The sequence below is a fragment of the Cetorhinus maximus genome, chromosome 11, assembly GCF_964194155.1.
Source record: "Cetorhinus maximus chromosome 11, sCetMax3.hap1.1, whole genome shotgun sequence".
Lineage (NCBI taxonomy): Eukaryota > Metazoa > Chordata > Chondrichthyes > Lamniformes > Cetorhinidae > Cetorhinus > Cetorhinus maximus.
In genome coordinates, this window is record NC_135889.1 from 100,485,978 (window position 1) to 100,507,277 (window position 21,300).

A 21,300-nucleotide genomic window follows, 5' to 3' on the forward strand; every position below is an offset into this window, starting at 1 on the left:
CATCAAGAGGTCCTTCACTACAGCGAAGTCTCATTTTTAACATTCTTACAGCAGATTATCACTGTCATATCGCTCAAAAGGGAAATGACAACCTCACCACCTAGAAAATACGTTGGTTGCAGAACTGTGAGGGGATTGTAAAAGGACTTTGTTCCTCTCATGTACCTTTGATCCCCAAATGTCATGCACGTTACTATCATCACGCCAGTGTTACTGGGTAGCTGCTTCCCAGCCTATTTACAGGGGTGCCCGCTTTCCTTTCTTTATCTCTTTCAGTTTAAATAGCAAATGCTGTAAAGCTGGGTAGGGTCTATCCTTGGCCTTTGTGAGTGGCCCATCTGCCACTGCACTTTATTGACTGTTAAAATTTACCATTAAATTCATCATCACACTCCAGAGAAATGGAAATATTTTTGCGCATGAAAACCAGGAAAATGTCAAAACACAAAATATTTAAGCCGTGAAAATACTTCATTTTACAAGACACTTTCAATAGATTTTCAAAAAAACATATTGTAGGATTTTTAGACCAGAATTTCTTCCATTTGATTAGCTAATTTTACAGTCTCCATTTTATATCCACTATCAACTACAACATTAAAATTAGTGAATAAAAGATATATCTACAGGCTACTCACATATTTTGAAAGTTCATAGGAACCTTTTTATATTCATTTTTATTTTGCATCTTTCAGTTGATTTATTTCCTGCAGGTTTAAAGTTTGTCCCTCAGCATCTCTCTTTTCCAAAGAGAGCAGGCTCCCAAGCCACAACTGGTGTTGCTGTGAAATCAGCCAATAAAATGTGTGCCAGGACAGCCTGATTTAATTCTCCCTGCAGTTTTCCTTCCCTGTGGGAAGGTGCCTGGCCTTTGCTAGTGCCTCCCTTGATAATCCAACTGAGCTCAAGAACTCACCCTGCGTGGAATTGCAGCTGTTAGCCTGGATCCTACTATTTAATGGTCGTGTGTTGGAGCTCTGGTTTGCTGTCTTATCATGCCCCCGCCCCCGCCCCACCATTATTTAAAAAAAATGTTTTGTTTCCTTTCCTCATCTTCTAAATCATGGGTCTTCCCAATTCTCCCTTCCCGACCCAGACTAAGTTTGTAGGAAGGCCCCTAGAACAATGTTCATATTATTCTAGCATGTGAGATGAGGTGGGAAAGGATCCTAAATTCAATATCTTTGTAGTTTATTTAGATTCTCATTCGCCTCACATAGGAGGTGCTCACCACAATTTTAAGGGGAGACAGTGACCTAATGCTAATGCCACTGGACTAGTAATCCAGAAGCTAATACTCTGGTGACACAGGGTCAAACTCCATTAAGGCAGCTGATGGAATTTAAATTCAATTAATTAAAAACAAAACTAGAATTGAAAGCTGGTCTCAGTCAACATGACATGAAACTATCATCAATTGTTGTAAAAACCCATCTGGTTCACTCATGTCCCTTTAGGGAAGGAAATCTGCTGTCCTTACCTGGTCTGACCTACACTTGGCCCTAGCCCTACAGCAATATGGTTGACTCTTAACTGCTCATCTCAAGGGCAATAGCTGCTGACCAGAAATGCTCACATCCCATGAAAGAATATAAAAAAAACTAGCGCTATTTCATCCATGAGGTACATAAACAGTTTACATGGTATCAATATTCCTCTCTGATTAGTTAATTAAAGATGCATTTAAAGTGGCTTCTGGTTGTACAAAATCCTGTGGCTACTATTCTCCAGAATAGGAGGTAACTCAAACCCTAGTAGTATAATTAGCACCTATTCAGTATTTGATTTTGTGCAATAGATGGATAAACAAATGCTTGACTGTCTCTCTGTGCAAGCTCTTAAATTTCCCATTTCAACTGACATAGAATTGATTAATATTCAATATGTACTTCAGTGACAACACAATATGTAACTTGGCACAGAGATACTTCGATGATTTTCTTTGGCCACCAGGTTCACACAGCTGACAAGCATATCATTACAAACCAGTCAAACTGTTTTAGTCCAGTGGCAAGACAGATATAATATCATGGGGTCTTCTTAGTTATTTCTGATCAGACTAAAGCTATAATGTGTCAGCTTTGGCTCTGTGATGGAACTCTTGTCTCCAAACCAGAAGGTTGGCTCAATTCTCACTCTAGATATCTGAAAATTAAAGTTGGCTCTTAGGGCAGTACTCAGGGCAGTACTGAAAAGTGCTACACTGCCAGAGGTGCCAGCCATCACAGATGAAACGCAAAACTGAGGCCCTGTCTGCCCTCTCAGGTGGATATAAAAATTCCATTGCATAATGTAAGAGAAGGGAGTTTTCCCAGTGCCCTGAAAAATATTTATTCCTCAAGAAACATCGCAGACTATCACTGCTGTTAGTGGGAGCTTTCAGAGCGCAAATTTATGGCTGTGTTTCCTACATTACAGCAGTGAAAAGTGTTTTCTGTTACAATACTTTTAACTGACCGTAAGGAGGTTGTGAAAGGAGCTATAAAAATGAAATCTTTTGAAAGACTTTGCTGTTCTAGCTGCACAGTCCATAATCAAAGTACAGAGTATGGGTCATTTTGTTTACTCTCCTCATACTTGACCTTCCATGCAAAAGCAGCTTTAAAGATATCAAAGGGCCAAATCAAGGTTCTAAGCCAAACAAGAAACTAGCAAACAGGTCAACAAGAGACAACAAAAAGAGAATTTAGACAAAGTCGCTTGTAAACAGTCTGTATGATACTGTTTAACATTTATTAATTTTATTGAGCAATACAATGCCAAGCCACGTTTCTATGAATATGTTTAAATGGTAAGTAATGCAATTTTTAAAAGCCAGGGCCCTGCATTAGTATCCACTACAAAGTGAAATGCTGTAATCAAAAAATCTTCTGTTCATTTTCAAGATAAAATCTTTGTTCTATGTAGCTGAACCATGGCCCTCTGAGCTCCACTTTTCTGCCTTACATCTGAGCAATGGACATCGACCATGTAACAAAAGCTCACTTATGAAAAGTTTCTTTATACATACAGTAATAAATAGGACAGTAATACCCTCCCCATTCTGCACTCATATAAAGCATTCCTTGAGTCTTTAGATTAAATCCCACTCTGGCGGAGTGACTCACGTCGTATGACATTCCAGAAAGAGAGTAATTATGCCATTGCTGAAAATTGATGTAATGGGTGCTTTTCAAGATACTTTAATAGACGTGAATGGTGTTTTGGCAGACAATTGGAAATAGCAGCAGAAATCTAATTGCATTACTGTCTACCATCTGACGCATTAGGAGGAGGGGATTGTTGTGGGATACTTACATATCCTTTTAATGTTGAACTTTAACTTTGGATCGGGAAGGAAGTCATTTGAATTACACTGTTTAGTTTACCTACTTTTCATTTTTTCTTTCAAGTGAGCTGCTTAGTTCTGTTCCTTAAAGGGCCAGCTTCGTTAAAAAGCATTTGCATTCCTGTATCCCATTGCTTATAAACAGATAACAATGATTTAAGTTGCACAGTAATTACACTCGTCAACATCGTAAAACGGGAGAATTACTCTAGTTGCTGAGGGTAGCAAAGTTGTAAACACGTTCCTTTTGGATGGGTTTACAATATGTCACACCTGGCGACCAGAATAGCTCTCCTTCTTTGCTCTGCTAAAAACACACCATTCTTTTCACAAATACAGTGCTGGGTTAATGCTTCCAATTCTTTCAATCACAATCTACATTCCTCATTCCTTTTCACATCATTTAACTTTTACTTTCAGCTACGAGCTCTACTTGCACATATATCTACCCTCAATTTTATATGGCAGCATAAACCTTTTTGCTACTTTTTCCTGAGATTCTATATGCAAAGAAATATCTGTGCTCCATAGTAAGGTTACTGTACTTATCCCCTTTCCATCCCTAGACCACATAAATCCTCCTCCCACTACCATAACCCCTGCTCCCCCCTCCCCCCACCCACCTCAAAGTGGCAAAACACTCTGTTCCACATGTGCACGCTTTGACAGAAGAAAAACATTTAGGTGTTGAAAGATCCCCTGTCAATACTTTTGGGGGGGTGGGGGGAAGGGGGGGAATAACAAATTTCTGCTAACACTCCTTGGAAACAGGAAGCCTTCCCAGGGCATCTAACCAAGTAGTGAACACCAGGTAGAAGGAAGAAATGGAATAGAGGGTTTTGAAGAGAGCAAAGGCATGGTTGAAGAGAAAAGGTCATTAGAAGGCTTTTGAAAGGAGGCAGAGGTGCTGAGGTCTAAGGTTCCAGACAGTGGGCTATCATAGCTGAAGGAGGGTTTTTTGATACTGAGCATGTGCTGGTGTTGTAGTAGAATGTTGGAGATCTAAATATAGGATAATGGAGGAACAGAAAGTGGAGTAACTCAAGGAAGGTATGGAGGGGTAGAATACGGAGAGATTTGAAGTGGAAGGTAAGGATCTCAAAGTTAATTCACTGGGCCACAGAGAGACTGTGGAGTTTGGTCAGGAGAAGGCTGTTGGATATATGGAGCGTACTGTGGGTAAGAGCATATTCTGAATGAACTGTAGTTAATGGAAGCTGGTGGAAGTGGGGAAGTCACAAATAAGAGTGCTGGTGAAATCCTGCTTTCAGGGGCTAAAAGTATGGATTAGAATTATGGTACTACAACAAGGCAGATGGAATCGAAGTAAAAGACAGGTGAAGGCAAGCAGCTTTGGTATCACGTCTGATTTGGTGGACAAGCTGACTTGGGGTAAAGCAGTACAGAAAGTTGATAGGATTTCAAAATGGGATTGTTTGGCATTTTTCTATTCATTCATGGGATGTGGGCATCGCTGGCTAGGTCAACATTTATTGCCCATTCCTAGTTGCTCTTGAGAAGGTGGTGGTGAGCTGCCTTTTTGAACTGCTGCAGTCCGCGTGTTGTAGGGACACCCACAGTGCTGTTAGGAAGGGGGTTCCAGGGTTTTGACCCAGCGACAGTGAAGGAATTATTAGCAGAAGGAATTTTACTCCCTTTGTGGAAATGATAACTTTGATTTCCTTTTGTTTTCCTCCTTCATTACAGTGCTATTTATGTTCCTTTCTTACATTGCCCTCTTTTTTGTATTTTACACCATTGCATCTGTTCTTTGTTTGCCTTTCTACTTGGGGTCCTCTTACATTCTGAACCTTTCAACTCAGAACTCTTTATAATTCTTTTTCTTATCTTCACCTTCTGTCACATTGTCCATCTCTGTCTCTTGCTGGAGTTAAACACGTTGGCCTCCATGGAACTGTGAGAAAGCTGTAGGTGATCAAACCTGACACTCACATGTTTCCACACTTCACAGCTCAGGCACTCACTTTATATCCTAAGGTAAATAATTCCCTCTGTCTTGGTCTGGCACAGCGATTAAGCTTTCCACTTGGCTGAGCCCAAGGTGGGCTTGTTCAGAGCCAGATTGTTTCAGTTAACATGAGCAATGAACCCACTGTTCTACCTGAATATTTTGGACAATAGCCAGGAGAATTTCCAGACATTTCACTCAGAGACTCAGCCTATAAAACTGTCAGTGAAGTTGTATTCCGTTTCACCTTTACCATGTCTCTAACAATCTGTTAATTTATAAAGGAAATAAACATAAGGGCTAACGGGTTAAGTATTTGTTTTCAAATCTGAAAGGATAAAAACAGCTGAAAAACACAAGGATCTGGGATGAGATTGAAGAAGGAATTTGAAAAATCTGGGATCAATTTATCATAGTTAATAACTGGAAGAAAAATTGATGACTATTTGAAGCCAGCAATAACTTAATATATCTTCCGATGCACTGATCAAAGGATTAAAGTGAATTCTAATTTTTCTGAATGAAGTGATTTGGGTATCAGGAATTTTTTTCCCTTAGGGTGCTGATGGTGCTATCTTAACAGAAAATAAAAGGAACTGGCAAGATTATAATTTCTATTTTACTCTAGAGAGGGCCAGCATGGACTTGATGAGCTGAATGGCCTCCTTTTGTGCTGACATGACTCTATGGGTGGAATTTTCTGGCCCCGTTGTGGCGGGGGTGGGGCCAGAAAATGCGGCAGGTCATTCAAAAGTCCACTGCCATTGACGGGACTGGAAGATTCTGCTGGCGGAAGGGGCTAGATTCTATTTGATCCCCTTTTTAAATTCATTCACGGGATGTGGGCTTCACTGGCTCGGCCAGCATTTATTGCCCATCCCTAGGTGTCCTTGAGAAGGTGGTGGTGAACTGCCTTCTTAAACCATTGCAGCCTATGTGGTGTAGGTACACCAACAGTGCTGTTAGGGAGGGAGTTCCAGGATTTTGACCCAGCGACAGTGAAGGAATTTCCAACATAAGTAGAAAAGTTTTAAAATGTGATAGGACAGCATGAGAGTGAAGGGTTCATGCAATCATCAATAATAAACTGTTAACACTTTCTTCTTCCAAAAACATCTTCATTCAAACTGGCAAAAAGTCCAGATGTTTTTTCCTTCTAAAACCACTTCCCCCCATTTTTCCATTATAAATATATGCTGTGTGATGGATTTTTTTGATTTGCAAGGTAATAGTGGTAAGCAGTGTAGCAATTTTTGGCTACACTCACACTGTACCAGTGAATACAATTCTAACATCTATTCTGGAGCGTTATCGATTCAAGATGACCCTCTGGCATTGCATCCAACAGTTGCAGGGAGCTCAAAGGTTGGTCTTGCAGGGTGGCGTTAAGAACAGGGTACTTGACACAAGTACAACCACTTAAATTGCTGCAGGAGACTTTTAAAGGGATTTGAGTCTTTGCTGGCCATTCATTTGAAATTTTTACCAAGGCAGAACATTTTATTTCACAGAAACAACTCTGGAGCTGGTGGTCCAAGAGTGGAGGAAAGAGGGATTTGCCCGTTCACTGCTCCAGGCCACCCTCCCAACTAGTCAATAGCTCAGAGTGCCTTGGATGTGGTTACACAATAGCTAAATGCTTTGTTGTCTACCCGAATGGCCTAGTGCCAACTAAGAATGAAGTTTGTTGACTTACTGAAAAATAATTATACAAAATATGGAAGACACAGAGTATTTCCTTGCACTCCATTGACTACTACCTCATACAGTGCTGATAAGGAATGGTAGCATAGTGATTATATTACTGGGCTAGTAATCCAGAGGCCTGAGTGAATGAACTGGAGACATGTGTTCAAATCCCACCATGGCACCTGGGAAATTTAAATTCAGTTGATAAATAAATCTGGAATTAAAAAAAGCTATCAGCAAGGGTGATAAAATGACAAGAATGTTGTGAAAACTCATTTTGTTTTCTAACATCCTTGACCACAGGGAACTTGCTTGGCCTGGCCTATGTGTGACTATGTCATTGGCATCTTTCCATCTGCATAAGATGAAGAATATGCAGCAAATGAAATCTGTTGGGGATGGGTAGCTTCTTATGGTCCCCTTTGGCTGATGGTTGAAAGAGACCAATCTGTGAGATGCAGGTTCTGCCACAAGAACCTTATGTGCAATGGTTATCAGGTGTGTTATGGGTTGCTGCTTTTGGTATTGATCCCTGTTACCGATCTGCTGGAGCCATTGATTTTCCTGGTGGTACATACCAGCCCACAGTTAATGTAAACATTTTCTTCAGTGGTCAACTAGTGTCTCCCAGATGTGAGAATTGAAGTTTAGGTCCTTCCAGTCACACTTAGAACATCCTTGAAGCAGAGCTTTGAGCATCCTGCTGGCCAACTGGCTCTGGCTACCTTGTCAAACAAAAGATCCTTAGGTATGCAGCTGTCTTCGATTCTGCAAATGTGCCCTAGCCAGTGAAGTCACCTCTGTTTGATGAGCACCAACATACTTGGGAGCTTTGCATTTGAGAGGATTACCACATTCACGATTTTGTCCTTTTGTGACATGTCAATGCACCGCAAACAGCTAAGGTGAAAGCTGTTGCGCTTCCTTTCGTGATAGCTGTAAGTCATCTATATCATCCTATTTGTGACTACGCACCCACAGAAATGTCCTCTGAAGTAGCATAGCGAGCCAATCAGTTAAGGGCAAGTAGGGATAGGCAACAAATGCTGGCCTTTCCAGCAATGGCCACATCTAATGAATGAAAGAAAACATATGCAGAACACCTTATACCTTCTTGTAATGCTTACCATGCATGAATATATTACTGTTGGCCAGCAGGATGCTCAAAGCTCTGCTTCAAGGATGTTCTAAGTGTGACATGAAGGTCCTAAACTTCAATTCCCACATCTGGGAGACACTAGTTGACCACTGAGGAAAACGTTTACATTACCTGTGGGCCAGTATGTACCACCAGCTGGATCTTATAGCTGAAGCTTTTGATAAATTGAGTTCTTAAACTTAAAAGCCCTTAACCAAACATAGCTGCATGAGGTTCTATCATGTAACCACAGTCACAATGGGCTACAGGATGGTCACTTGGTTTTCCCCTTTATGTTTTCCTGATACTTTCAATATCTTAATGCTATTCTTTTGTTTGTGGGGCAAGATGCACATAACATAATAGGCAAGTATAGGATGGGGAGCCTGTCAATTAATGAAAATATTTGGGAGAATAGCCATAAAGGATTGTGGAGGACAAAGCGACAAATCTACCTCAAATTGAGGACTATTTTAATCTCTCTGTTGTCCTTTCTTTCCCATTATGGGTCTAGGGCATTTGGCCTACCAGCAGAAATGGGCGTCATGTATACTCAGTTCTGCCGAAGGGTCGTGAGGACTCGAAACGTTAACTGATTTCTTCTCCACCGATGCTGCCAGACCTGCTGAGTTTTTCCAGGTAATTCTGTTTTTGTTTTGGATTTCCAGCATCCGCAGTAGCTTTTAGCTTTTTGTTTTTGTCATTGTATCTGTGTTCACTTTCACAAGCATGTCAATGGCTAGTCCTAGCCTTGATCTCATTGAAGACATCCTTCAAGTGTATCTTCTTAAAATCATCTGACTGCTACTTGAGAAATGAACATTAACCTGCATAAGCCTCTGCTACTGGTTACCCATCACCTAGAGGCTGATTGAGTAGAAAGTTTTAATGTTCATCAGCATGAACAATTCATCTAGGGGGTTGAATGGTCATCATTAAAGTCCTGGACTTGCAGTGACTTCTTGTTCTGCTGTAGCTTTGCCATACACAAAAGTTATTTGTCCCAGTATACACAGATCAGTGGCTTACTTAATCCTTCTCTGCACCTGTCCAATACTTTATTAGCATTACCAGAAGCTTCAAAATAGTCACCATAATGGCTTTTGCTCGGTCCTAAAATATCAGAATAATGTAAGGAAAGATGGCCTTGACATAATATCCTTCAGGTGGCCAAAATACTTTACAACCAATTGATTATTTTTGAGTGCAGTTGGTGTTATGTAGAAAGACATGGTGGACAATTTGAGCAGAAGGTTCCACAAACAGGTAATGAGTTGATTAAACAATCTGTTTCTCATGGTGTGGTTGGGACAGGAATAAGAACATAAAAAAGAAACATAAGAAATAGGAGCAGGTCAAGCTATCAAGCCCCCTCAGAATCTTTTATGTTTCAATGAGATCACCTCTCATTCTTCTAACACCAGAGAATATAGATCCAAGTTATTCAGCCTCTCATCACAAGACAGCCGTCTCTTCCCAGGGACCAATCCAGTGAACATTTGCTTGGAAAATCATAACCAGCGCATCCACTATCTTTGCAGCTATCTCTTTAGCATCCAGGTCCTGGGGATTTGTCAGATTTTAGTCCCTTAAGTTTTTCCTAGACAGCTGAAGAACTCCCTGTGCTTTAAATACAGTCATGGAATTTTAAAAATCCACCTGAGCAGGAAGACCAGGATTTGGTTTGAATTCTCATCCAAAATAGTACACTTGGTGTCACTACTGAATTAAAGGCTAGACTATGTGCTCAAGGTGTAGGTTGGGGGCTTGATCCACAGGTTTCTGACCATTGATTTACTTAGTTACTTAGTTCCTCTGGTCCCAAGTGGGACAATGGTCAACAAGACGCTGCCACCAGCCCTGATCCATCACAATTTCTTTCCATCTCTAGACCAGGTGGTGTGCTGCTCTTGAAGATTCTCCTTAAATGTACTTCATCAGGTCTTCTTTGCCTGGGCCTGTCTTCTTTTCCAATCTGGTGGTGTCCATTTTACTGCCACTCTGGCAGGGGGATATTTGGGAGGCAAAACATGTGTCCTGCTGGTCTCAGTATCTCTCCATCATGATGTCTTGCAGGCATTTCTGGCCAGTTCTCTGTAGCACATCAACGGTGGTGATGTTGTCTCTCCATGTGATGCCCAGGATCTTACGTAGGCAACGCTGGTGAAAGACATCCAACTTATGTGCCACCTTTGCTGTTTTCACCTATATTTCGCTGGCATTGATTGCAGTTGGTACTACTATGGGCATGTAGAGTCACAGCTTCATGGCTGTGTTGATGGTGTTGGATGCCCAGACTGTGTGGAGCTCTGGAAGACCAACGTTGCTTTGCTAATTCTTACGTGGACATCGATCTCTACATTGCCCTCCCTAGAGATGTTGCTTCCAGGTAGATGATGTGGTCAAATTCCTTGATGTTCTGTTGCCTGATGGTGATGGAAGGTCCTTGTTGCCATCCAGTCAACTGTCTTGGCCTTCTTGCAGCTGATGCGTAGACCAACCTTGGTGACCACCATCAACACTGGTGGTCATGTTTCGGAGGACGCTTGATTCTTTGCTCAGCAAGGCAATGTTGTTAGCGAAATTCGGATCTGTCAACCTGTGGCCTTGCCATGGCAAGCCAAAGTCTGCACCCACCATTGCCTTCCTCATGATGAAATCGATAACCAAGAGGAAAAGAAATGCACAGGGTATGCCACCTCATTGCCATCACTTCTGTGATTATGTTGAAGGAGTATGTGAGTCCCGTGCTGACGATTGACAGTGCCAGCAACTGAGCCAAGCTGACACTAAGCAGATGTCAATCTTTTTCCAAGGTTAATGGTGCACAGCACTAGGAGACCCAACTGGTTGCTAAAGAACTTGTTGGACAGTTTCAAATTGCATTCTTTATCACAAGAAAAAGGAGTCTTGGTACAATTGTATAGGACTTTGGTGAGACCACAACTGGAGTATTGTGCACAGTTTTGGTTTTCTTGTATAGGGAAGGATATTCTTGCCCTGAGAGGTGCATGTTAACTAGGTTGGTCACTGGGGTGGGTGGGCTCTTCCGTTATGAGAGGCTGGGGCCATATCCTCTGGAGTTTATAAGAATGACAGGTGTTCATATAAATACTGTGGCTCCAAGGGCAGGTCAGGGGTTAGGAATCCTGTGGCATGTAACTCACCTCCTGACTCCCCAAAGCCTGTCCACAATCTACAAGGCACAAGTCAGGAGTGTGATGGAATTCTCACCACTTGCCTGGATGAGTGCAGCTCCCACAACAGTCAAGAAGCTTGACATCATCCAGGACAAACCAGCCGCTTAATTGGCACCCCATCCACAAACATTCACTCCATCCACACCGACACATAGTGGCAGCAGCGTGTACAACTTATGTGACACACTTGCTGTTCACCATCCACAAGATGCACTGCAGAAACTCACCAAGGCTTGTTAGGCAGCCCCTTCCAAACCCACGCCCACTATCATCTAGCAGAACAAAGGCAGCAGATACTTGGGAACACCACCACCTGGAAGTTCCACTCCAAGCCAGTCACCATCCTGACCTGGAAATATATCAGCGTTCCTTCACTGTCGCAGGGTCAAAATCCCGGAACTCCGTCTCTAGCAGCACCACATGGACTGCAGCTGTTCAAGAAGGCAGCTCACCACCACCTTCTCAAGGGTAATTAGGGATGGGCAATAAATGATGGCCTAAGCCACTGAAGCCCACATCTGGTGAATGAATAAAAAAAAAGAAAAAAAATCTCATTGAAACATGCAATATTCCGAATTCAGCTTGACAGTGTCTACACCGAGAGAGGTTGTTTCCCCTGGCGGAGGAACCTAGAACATGGGGCACAGCATCAGGATAAGGGGGTCAATCATTTAGGATCGAGGAGAAATTTCTTCACTCAAGGGATTGGGAATCTTTGAAATTGCCCACAAGGAGGGTTGTGGATGTTCCACTGCTGAGTATATTCAAGAATGGGATAGGTTGATTTTTGATCTCGGAGGGAATCAAGGAATATGGGGAGTGGAGGAAAGTGGAGTTGAGGCAGAAGATCAGCCACGATCATTTTAATTGGTGGAACAGGCTCGAGAGGCTATATGGTCTACACTGCTCTTATTTCTTATATTCTTATGCTCTTAACTACACACCATGGTTCAAACTTAGACTAACATTTATGTTTTTCTATTTCCGAACTTTTGATCTTAATCTTGAGAAACTGAATGCATGCTGGATATTTACCCGTCATGGGGTGGCTTAAAATTTTGACTAAGTCACCTCAGGCAATCCCTGTGCACATCACAGCAATTAGCCAACAATGGCATTGGGAGATGCCAGACAGTAAGGTGCCTGTCTATTTGTGCATGTCAGCACGGTGTTGGTTTTATAGGGGGAAGACTAAGGTGGAACAAAGGAGAATAATTAACAAATAGAGAAAAATCAAAACTGTCCATGAACATGACTAGGACAGAGTAATACCTTTGGGAGTAGATGTGAGACAAAAAACTACCATTATTGAGAAAAAACATAGCATAAATTTGTATTTCTGGCACTATGTTTGGATTTTCCTTGAGTTGTTCTCAGGTGTTGCTATGGCAACATGTGAAGCTTAAGTGTTAGAAGCATTGGGATTTTATTTTTTGGAATTCAGGGGCAGGTTTGGGTTATTTACGTTCAGAAGGAGGTAATAGAGAGGAGATATCATATGTGCACTGGTAGAATGTAAGATTATTGTCCGCTCCATTGCTTTCTCGATTTGCTACACCATTGTGGAAAACAGCAAGTGGAGGCCAGAGATTTTCTTGGGAGGGAAAATCAGAGCAAAATTCATCCCTATAAAAATAAGTTCTCACTGTTATATACATCTCCCAAGGTAATATTGCAGCGATATCTTGTAATGTTTAAAAATTGGACAGCTCTGCAGGTAGCTTATATCCACTTGGATATATCGCAACCACCCAAGTCCCCATCTCCAACATGAGGCCCCTGGAACTGGATATTACTGTTTTCCTTGTTAAATTGGAAACTTGTATCAGGTCATGAAACTGCTCCATTTGAACTGGTGAGAAGAATCACCTTTTCAATTTCCCTGTTCCTTTGCATGCCTTAGTGGTAGACAAATCCACCTGGGCTGTGGTTGAAGGGAGTAAGGGGAAAATCATAATGTGTGAGAGGATAGATTGTTTGGGTGCACAAGATTTCCTTTGGATATGGGAGTGTAAAGTCCAATCCTTATCTTCTGCTCAGGACTGTGAATTGGGCTGGTTTAATACCAAGTTTGGAAAATCATAAGATCACAAATCAGATTAATTTAAATGTGAGTCATTAGTAACTGCTACTCTGTCGCTCTCATTTTGATTTAACAATGTATCCGGTTTATCCTGGATAAACTTAAGGAAGCAACATTACTACTTATAGAGTGCATCTTGGCAAGTTCATTCAGAAATATACATTCTGCACACGAAATGACTATAAATGATTGGTTGGGACACATTTCAGCTAATTAGTTTTCACTATTCAGATGATATGCAAATGATTGGCAACAAGGGGTTAAAATGGCAGCCATTCAATGGGCTGGTTGTAGTTAGGGTAAACACATGTGGGAAAACAGTCCCAGTTGTGCTGAAACCTAGAATAAATACATGCATTTTCATTCATTATTGACTAAATAATTGTTGCACCAGTAGGTTTGTTATAATGTCTTTTCTTTAAAAAAAAACTGTACAGCTCATCAGTCTTACACAGCAGACCAGGGACCACTTAAAAATATTTGGGATCACTTTTGCATTATAGTAAGTGCCATGCTCATTTGTTTTGTTTGCATAGAGGTTTTCATTCCTCTATCTTCTAATTAGTGGGCATAAATATCCTGCTATTTTACCAAGGAGACAAAAGGGATGACTCCTCTTCCAGTCACTCCCAAAGACAGCATCAGTCAATTAAAGCACAATTTGATGAAAAAAGGGCAAGTTTGGCTGTGCTTCCAATCCAGCAGCTAGTCATTTTGCTTCAGTCAAGGCCCTTCAGGAATCTTTATACACCAGCCCATTAACAAGTATTACATTAACAAGGGCAGTTTATTATGATGGAAGTGAATCACTCATCTACATAATTAACAGGCTGCATTTTCTTTAGCTGTCAAGCTATAACAGCTTTTTTTTCTGCAAATTGCTGCTTCTGCTACCATATTTGACAAAAAGAGTTCCAAGACTGAATGGAGAGGCAGGATCGCTGATGTTTTCAATCCAACAGCACACAAAGCGTACAGAGAGGGTACTTAAACTCTTTATATTTTCCAGTTTACACATTGCCACTACTGATGTTAGAGAAAGGCTCATTAGGGCCAGCTGCATACATATCTCCTTGCAAATCAGCAATGTGACAATAGTGCCATGAGTTCTTCCAGCATTTTCTACCTTCCCTTAGTGAGGGAATCCTCATCTGCAAATCTCAGTTCGGGGGAGGGGGTGGTGGGGGGTGGTGGTGATGGGGGAGGTGGTGGGAATTATGAATAAGGTGAGCCATTTCTTTCGATGATGGTTGTCAAGAAATGCAATACGCATGCACTTTTGTTACCAATTACTGATTATCCTAATAGTCTAGAACTGGATTTATGCCAGACTATAAAAGGGGTTCCGGTGCTGCCATGGTTTCACAAATTCTAGGTTCTCAGTGTTTTAAGAGCACACGCTGAATGAAATGGTCTCATTGTTGATGTAATGTACATACAACTGCACTCCATTCATTGATAAAATTGTTAAAGATATCTGAGTTAATAAAAATTGATACGGTTTCATGATTGATGCTGAGTCAATTTGCCCCCTTCCAATCCCCTCCCCTCTTTCCTGAAGATGCTGACGATTGCTGGAGCTAGACTGCATCAGAGCTTGCCACATGAATGTATCTTGTCCAAGTGACCATTCTTCATATACAAATCTAATTAATTGTTGTCAGCCCATTCAACTTTAAAGGCATCACTCCACATTAACACACATTCACTTTCCAGCAGAGGTTATCAATTAATATTGTTTGATTTTTCTTCACCTTTCTAAACCTCTAGCATGTCAACGAATTGTAGCTTCCCTACTGCAATCTCGGGTTAGATAAGCTAACTAAACACAGAATCAAACCTACTCCCTCAAGCGTACGTCCACCCCTATATCTGATGCTTGTGGCTCATGACAGACCTGCTACCAAGTGCAATAATGCATTTCATTGCATTAATATCAATGCATAACTGAGAGATCATTATTATTAGAAGTGCAATAATTTAAGTGGAATATTAGACCTAGGCTCTGTTTGCCTGTTCTGGTGGATATGGAAGATCTCAGGACACTTGTTGAAGAAGAGTAGAGATTTCTCCGAGGCCAATAATCCCCCATAAGCCAACACCATCAAATGATCTATTTGGCGGACTTTGTCTTGTGCAAGTTGGCTGCTGCATTTACTCACATAACAACAGTGATTTCACTTCTGAAAAGTAATTTTTGGCTGGGATTTTCTGGCCCCATTAGCATTGGGCGTTACGGCGGGCGGGGTGGGGGGTGGGGAGAGGGGCACACAATAAGGCAGGAAAGCCAAAAGTCAGTTTTATGCCATCATGAAACCAGTTTGCGATTGTCTGCTCCACCCATCAACAGTGAGCCGGGTTTCCCATTGCACATCAGGAATCTAATTTCAATACTTTAGCATCTCATTATAAGCCCTGCTTGCTGGAATCACCCCCCCCGCCACGTCAAATTTATCGCTGATGTTGGCGTAACTTTAGAACGGCATGCTTCACGACTGCCTTTAAAAGTTGTGCACCTGGCAACCTGAATTTTGAGGGGAATTCGGAGGTGAGTGCACACAACCTTGTGCAGCGCTTGCAAGCATCGCCCATAGGACATCGAGGAAGAGATGCTACCCATTCTCTGGGGGGGTACATCCTTAGCAGGTTTCAGATCCCAGACATCTTCCAGGGTCCAGAGAGGCTGCATGGTTGGCTCCTCGAGGCCAAGGGCTACTCACAGGGGACATGGCTGATGATGCCTGTGTGGTGGCCTCAGATTGCAGCAGAATGACAGTACAATGAGGCTCATGCTGCAACCTGGGCCTTGGTGGAGCAAACGATAGGTATTTTGAAAATGAGGTTCCAGTGCCTTGACAGGCCCAGTGGAGCACTGCAATACCGTCCCCAGAGGGTGCTTGCTGCGCAGTCCACAACATGGCGCTGCAAAGGGGGGAGGTACTGACTGAGAAACAGAAGAAGGAGGAGCTGCACAAATCCTCTGATGAGGAGGACATCAAAGGGGATGATGATGATGATGAGGTTCTTGAAGATGAGGGTGCTGGTGATGAGGCCATCGCGCTGGCCAGATGAGGCAGGCATGCTCGGAAGGCCCTCATAGCTGCAAGATTCATGGAGGATGATGAGATGCAGTGAGGACATTCCTGACATCCTCACCTTGCACCTGTGAACGTTTGACTCCTGTGTGGCTGATGGAAGTGCACATCCCCTCAGTGCTCAGGCTCATGTCATGGAGATGCAGCAGAGGCTCTAATAGTCGCTAGATTCCACGAGGATGATAACGACATGCAGTAAGGACAATCCATAGATCTCCACATAGCCTCTGTTAATGTCTGACTCCTGTCTGCCGAGGGCAGCTCACTTATGCTCTGTGATCAGGGTCATATCATGGAGGTGCAGCCGTGAAACTTTAAATGCACCTGATCCTTTGTCAGCCTTCAGCACCTGGCCCCTTCAGGAGCACAGCATCACCGATCACAGATGCTGAAGAGATGGGGGCCAGCCCCACCTTAAAGGTGCTGGAGAGAATGACAGGATTCTGTGCCGCCTCCGCACGACATTCTGGCAGCAATGACCAGCACCATCGATGTGCGAGCATCAGTAATGTGTCCAGTGAGTGTGAAGTCGGACCATCACTTTGGTCTGAAGGTTACAAACTGCACAGGGAAGAGGCCCTGGACTGAGATATCTGCCTTTATCTTGTGCAGGAACCAAGGTTTCACATCTGAGTGATATGAACACTGCTCATCATAACAAGGAGCCATAGGCAGGGAAACATTCTTGGGAGTTTATTGACAATACTGAACATTAAGTACAAGTGATCAACACCCGTGCCCAGGCTGTACAACAGCTGTGGCTCAGTTCATAGCACCCTCGCCTTTGAATCAGAAGGTTGTGGGTTCATGTCCCACTCCCGGAAACCAAGAACTATGAATGTACTCGAAAGAGTTACAATCTGTGACTGTTGATAACTCGAAAGAGTTACATCTTCTTACCCTTTCTAACCCTGCCGCTACGTCTTGGTGCTGCTGCGACATCCATAGCGGAGATAGAGGCAGCCTGCTGACTGCTATGCCCTGTCTGTGATGATCTTGGTGGCCGTCCTCTGGAGGGCCAAGACCTGGAGGGCCCCAGCCTGCTTTCAGGGTCCTGCTGTGTGGCAGTGGCACCCTCCTCAGCCTGTGGAGCTGGAACTGCAGGGGTCACAGGAAGAGGGTATTCGGATGGGTCAGACACTAGCCGGAGTCACCTGGGTGGATGGCCCTGGCAGGGGACTGCAGAACAGAAGAACTGACTCACAGCACGGTTGTCTGATGGATGTTACACTGCTGTATCCTCACTTGGTTGAGCATTGCTGACCATCTAGTCAGCACAGGAACAGTCCAGATAGTCGCTGGCCAGCTGGATGACCCTATTCTCAAAGGCTGTGAGGACATTGGTATCAGGCATTCCTCCACCAGTCTGAAACTTCTCTCTCTTTTGTGCCAGCTTGTCTGGCATTAATAGGGATGGGGAGGGAGTAAGCAGGATGCCTGCCAGGCCAGATGATAAGGATGCCTGGTACGTGTGGGTGGTGAGTTGTGCCATGGACGGGATGAGGACATGAAGGTGTGTGTGAGAGGATGAATGATAAAGTCTCTTTAACTGGCAGTGAGTGAGATCCCTGTGGGTGTGTCATGGGCTTGTGAACACATGAGTTGAGAATGGTGGAACAGAGGAGATCATTCATTCTCTTTGGCACAGGGTTACTGTCCTCTTTTGCAGGGCATTGGTGCTGACCACTGCTGCCACTGCCTCCCCTGCTGGTTTGGTGGCCTTGCTTGCTGGTCTTCGCCCTGAGCATGGTAGAGGACTTCATGGCGGGCCTCCATTGCATCCAGTAGGCGCCCGTGGGAGGCATCACTAAATTTGGGGGCAGCATGTTTCCTCCCTTTGGCAGCCATGACTTTCTAGCAGTTCCGATGCCTTAGAGAGTGCTAGCTCTGTGCCCATTAAATATGGTGCCCGGATTACTGAAGGCCTGAGGTGGGACAGGCGAATCAGAGGCCACCGGGAATGGAATGATACGGCACAAAACCCGCCATTGTGGCCGGTGGGTAAAACATCCTTTTGCCCGCCTACTACTGCACTTTGTGCAAATCTGGGATGACCCTGCCCTTTATTTGTTCTGAGGGTATATAAGCGGTATTGCAAAGATGTAAATTATTTTACCTTCTGGCCTCTATGGCTTACAACTAAACTAGGCAGTACTTTTTCTGACTGGCGCATTGAGCAAATTATGGGTGGAATTTTCTGGGCCTGATGGCAATGGGCGTGCTTGGCAGCGTGAGTGGGCAATATGGTGGGAAAGCCAAAAACTGGTTTCACATTGTCGTGAAACTTGTTTGCCACCGTCCACTCCACCTGTCAATGGCCCACCAGCGCACATTGAGAACTTTATTGGAATACATCTGCATATCATTATAAGCCCAGCCGCCACAATCATCCCGCCATGCTGGATCATTCGAGCATGTCAGTGTGATTGCACACCAGTGTGTTTCACAACTGAACATAAACGATGTGCGCTTGGCGAGCAGCACTTTGCTCGGGACTTTGAGGTTTGTTTCTGTACCTTGCTTCGGTCAGCACGCTCACCACAGCGGAAAAAGGGATACTTACAGAAAGAGAAAGAAGAGCTGTCCATCATCTTTGGTGTCAAGAAATTTCACCAGTACATACATGGCCACCATGTTACAATCATTTCAGACCACAAACCACTGTTAGGTTTGCTAAGTGAGGAAAAGGCTATACCACTCATTGCCTCAGCAAGAATACAACAATGGGCCTTCATTCTGGCAGCATACAAATACACTTTCATATGTAGGCCTGGCAATCAAATCGCAAACGCCAACGCCTTTAGTTGTTTGCCTTTACAAGAAAATGATGACCATGTCTCAGTTCCACAAGAACTTGTTTTACTGTTAAATTTCTTAGATTCCTCGCCAGTATGCGCTCAACAGATCAGAGACTGGACAAGTCGGGATCCAGTCCTATCTCAAGTACAAGAACAAGTGCTACATGGTTAGTCCCAGGAGCCCATATCTGATTAATTGAAACCGTACTTCAATAGAAGGCATGAAATAACCAGCCAGGATGGCATCCTATAATGGGGTGCATAAATGATAGTTTCTCCAAAGGGAAGGGAGCCAATTTTAATTGAACTACACGGTTCCCATCTAGGAATTTCCCAAATGAAGACCATAGCACACAGTTATCTATGGTGGCCAGGGATGGATGGCAAAATAGAAAGTTTAGTAAAGCACTGTGTACAATGTCAGCAACTGCAAAGGTTGCCAGTGACAGCTCCATTACACCCATGGGAGTGGCCAGGTAGACCCTAAATGTGGTTACACATTGACTATGTTGGACCTTTCCTGGGAACAATGTTTCTGCTACAATTGAGAAACTACATCAGGGTTTTGCCATTCACTGACTACAAGAAGTAGTCATTTCAGATAGCGGCATAGCGTTTATGGGTCCTGAGTTTCAATGGTTTATCAGCCTCAATGGTCGCACTCATGTAAAAACCTTACTGTACCACCATTCCTCAAACGGACTGACCGAAAGGGCGGTTCAAATGTTCAAGACAGACATGAGAAAGCTAACTGGTGATTCCTTGGCAACCAAGCTAACATGCTTTCTTTTTCATTACAGGACTACACTGCACACAACAACAGGTTTCACACCTGCGGAGTTATTGTTGAAATGCCGTCTCAGGACAAGATTGAGCTTAATAACGCTGAATTTAGAGGGGAAGTGGAAAGGAGTCAGGGAAGCCAGAAAACTAGACACGACTGGCGTAGTTGCGAGACAAAATTTACAGTGGGAGAGCGTATACTTGAAAAACTTTGGGGAAGGAGAAACGTCGGTACCGGGTGAAATAAGTGTAGTGACTGGACCTTTATCTTACCCTTGGAGGTGGAAGGCCGGATCATTCGTAAACATGTGGACCATTTAAGGATGAGAGAGAGAGACAAATCATCAAGATTTGGTCCCACCAGTGACCATGGCTGGGTCTGCATTTCCTGTTGAGGATACTCAACCGAGGACTGACATGTCTGATGTTCCTGTAAGAGTTGAGGATACAGAACTACAAGTGCCGACCGAAGCACCTGATGTTCAGGCAACTCAGGAAAAGGAGGTCCCTGACAAAGAATCTGAAGTTGTGGAGCTGCGACGTTCCACACGTACCAGGAAACCACCTGAAAGACTGAACTTGTAAATTCCTTACCCAGTGTAAATATTATGTTGTCTTGTAAAATATGTACTTGTAAATACCGAGTTGGCCAAGTTTAAGGGGGAGTAATGTAGTAATTATGGTTTTATTTAGTGTGTATTGTACCTTTAAGTATAATATTTGTTAAGAAAGATCATATGATCTGTAGTAACCAACAGGAGAGTAGCCATGTCCGCAGTCGGCGTAGAGATAGAGTTGGAGTTGAAAGCACACGTGTAATTGCTGCTGCATATATTGTAAATAAACTTAATGTTTCCACCCAAGAACTATCTGCAGATCAACTCTATCACTGATGGTACAACTCAGCCACAGCTGAGTGATGGTGGGATGGGGGTCATGGGGCTGGGGTTGCGGGGAAAGGCGGTCAGCAGCATGTGGAAGAGGGTGGTTCTCAGCAAGCCCCCCTTCCTAATGCTCGGTCCCTTGCTCAGGCACTGAGTGCCTGTGAATGGGGGACACCCCATTCCGCCCCCCCCCTCCATCGGAAGCCCACTAGGAACCTCGGCAGGGTTTACTTTTCATGCTTCTCACATAGCGAGTCCCCCCAACCACCAGTGGGTAGAATCCCAACACAGCTGGATAAGGTGTTTAAGAAGGCATCACTGTTTTATTTCACA

At 43.4% G+C, this 21,300-nt stretch overlaps 1 protein-coding gene across 1 annotated transcript in view; it reads left to right on the forward strand.

The window, feature by feature from the left end:
* Positions 1 to 20,944, forward strand: part of LOC144686797 (uncharacterized) — a 119,445-nt gene extending 98,501 nt beyond the window's left edge. Inside the window, exon 3 of the mRNA XM_078552514.1 lies at positions 20,101 to 20,944. Coding sequence (XP_078408640.1) covers positions 20,101 to 20,325 — 225 coding nt within the window. The 3' untranslated portion in view covers positions 20,326 to 20,944. The remainder of the gene's footprint in view (positions 1 to 20,100) is intronic.
* The last annotated feature ends 356 nt before the right edge of the window (positions 20,945 to 21,300 follow it).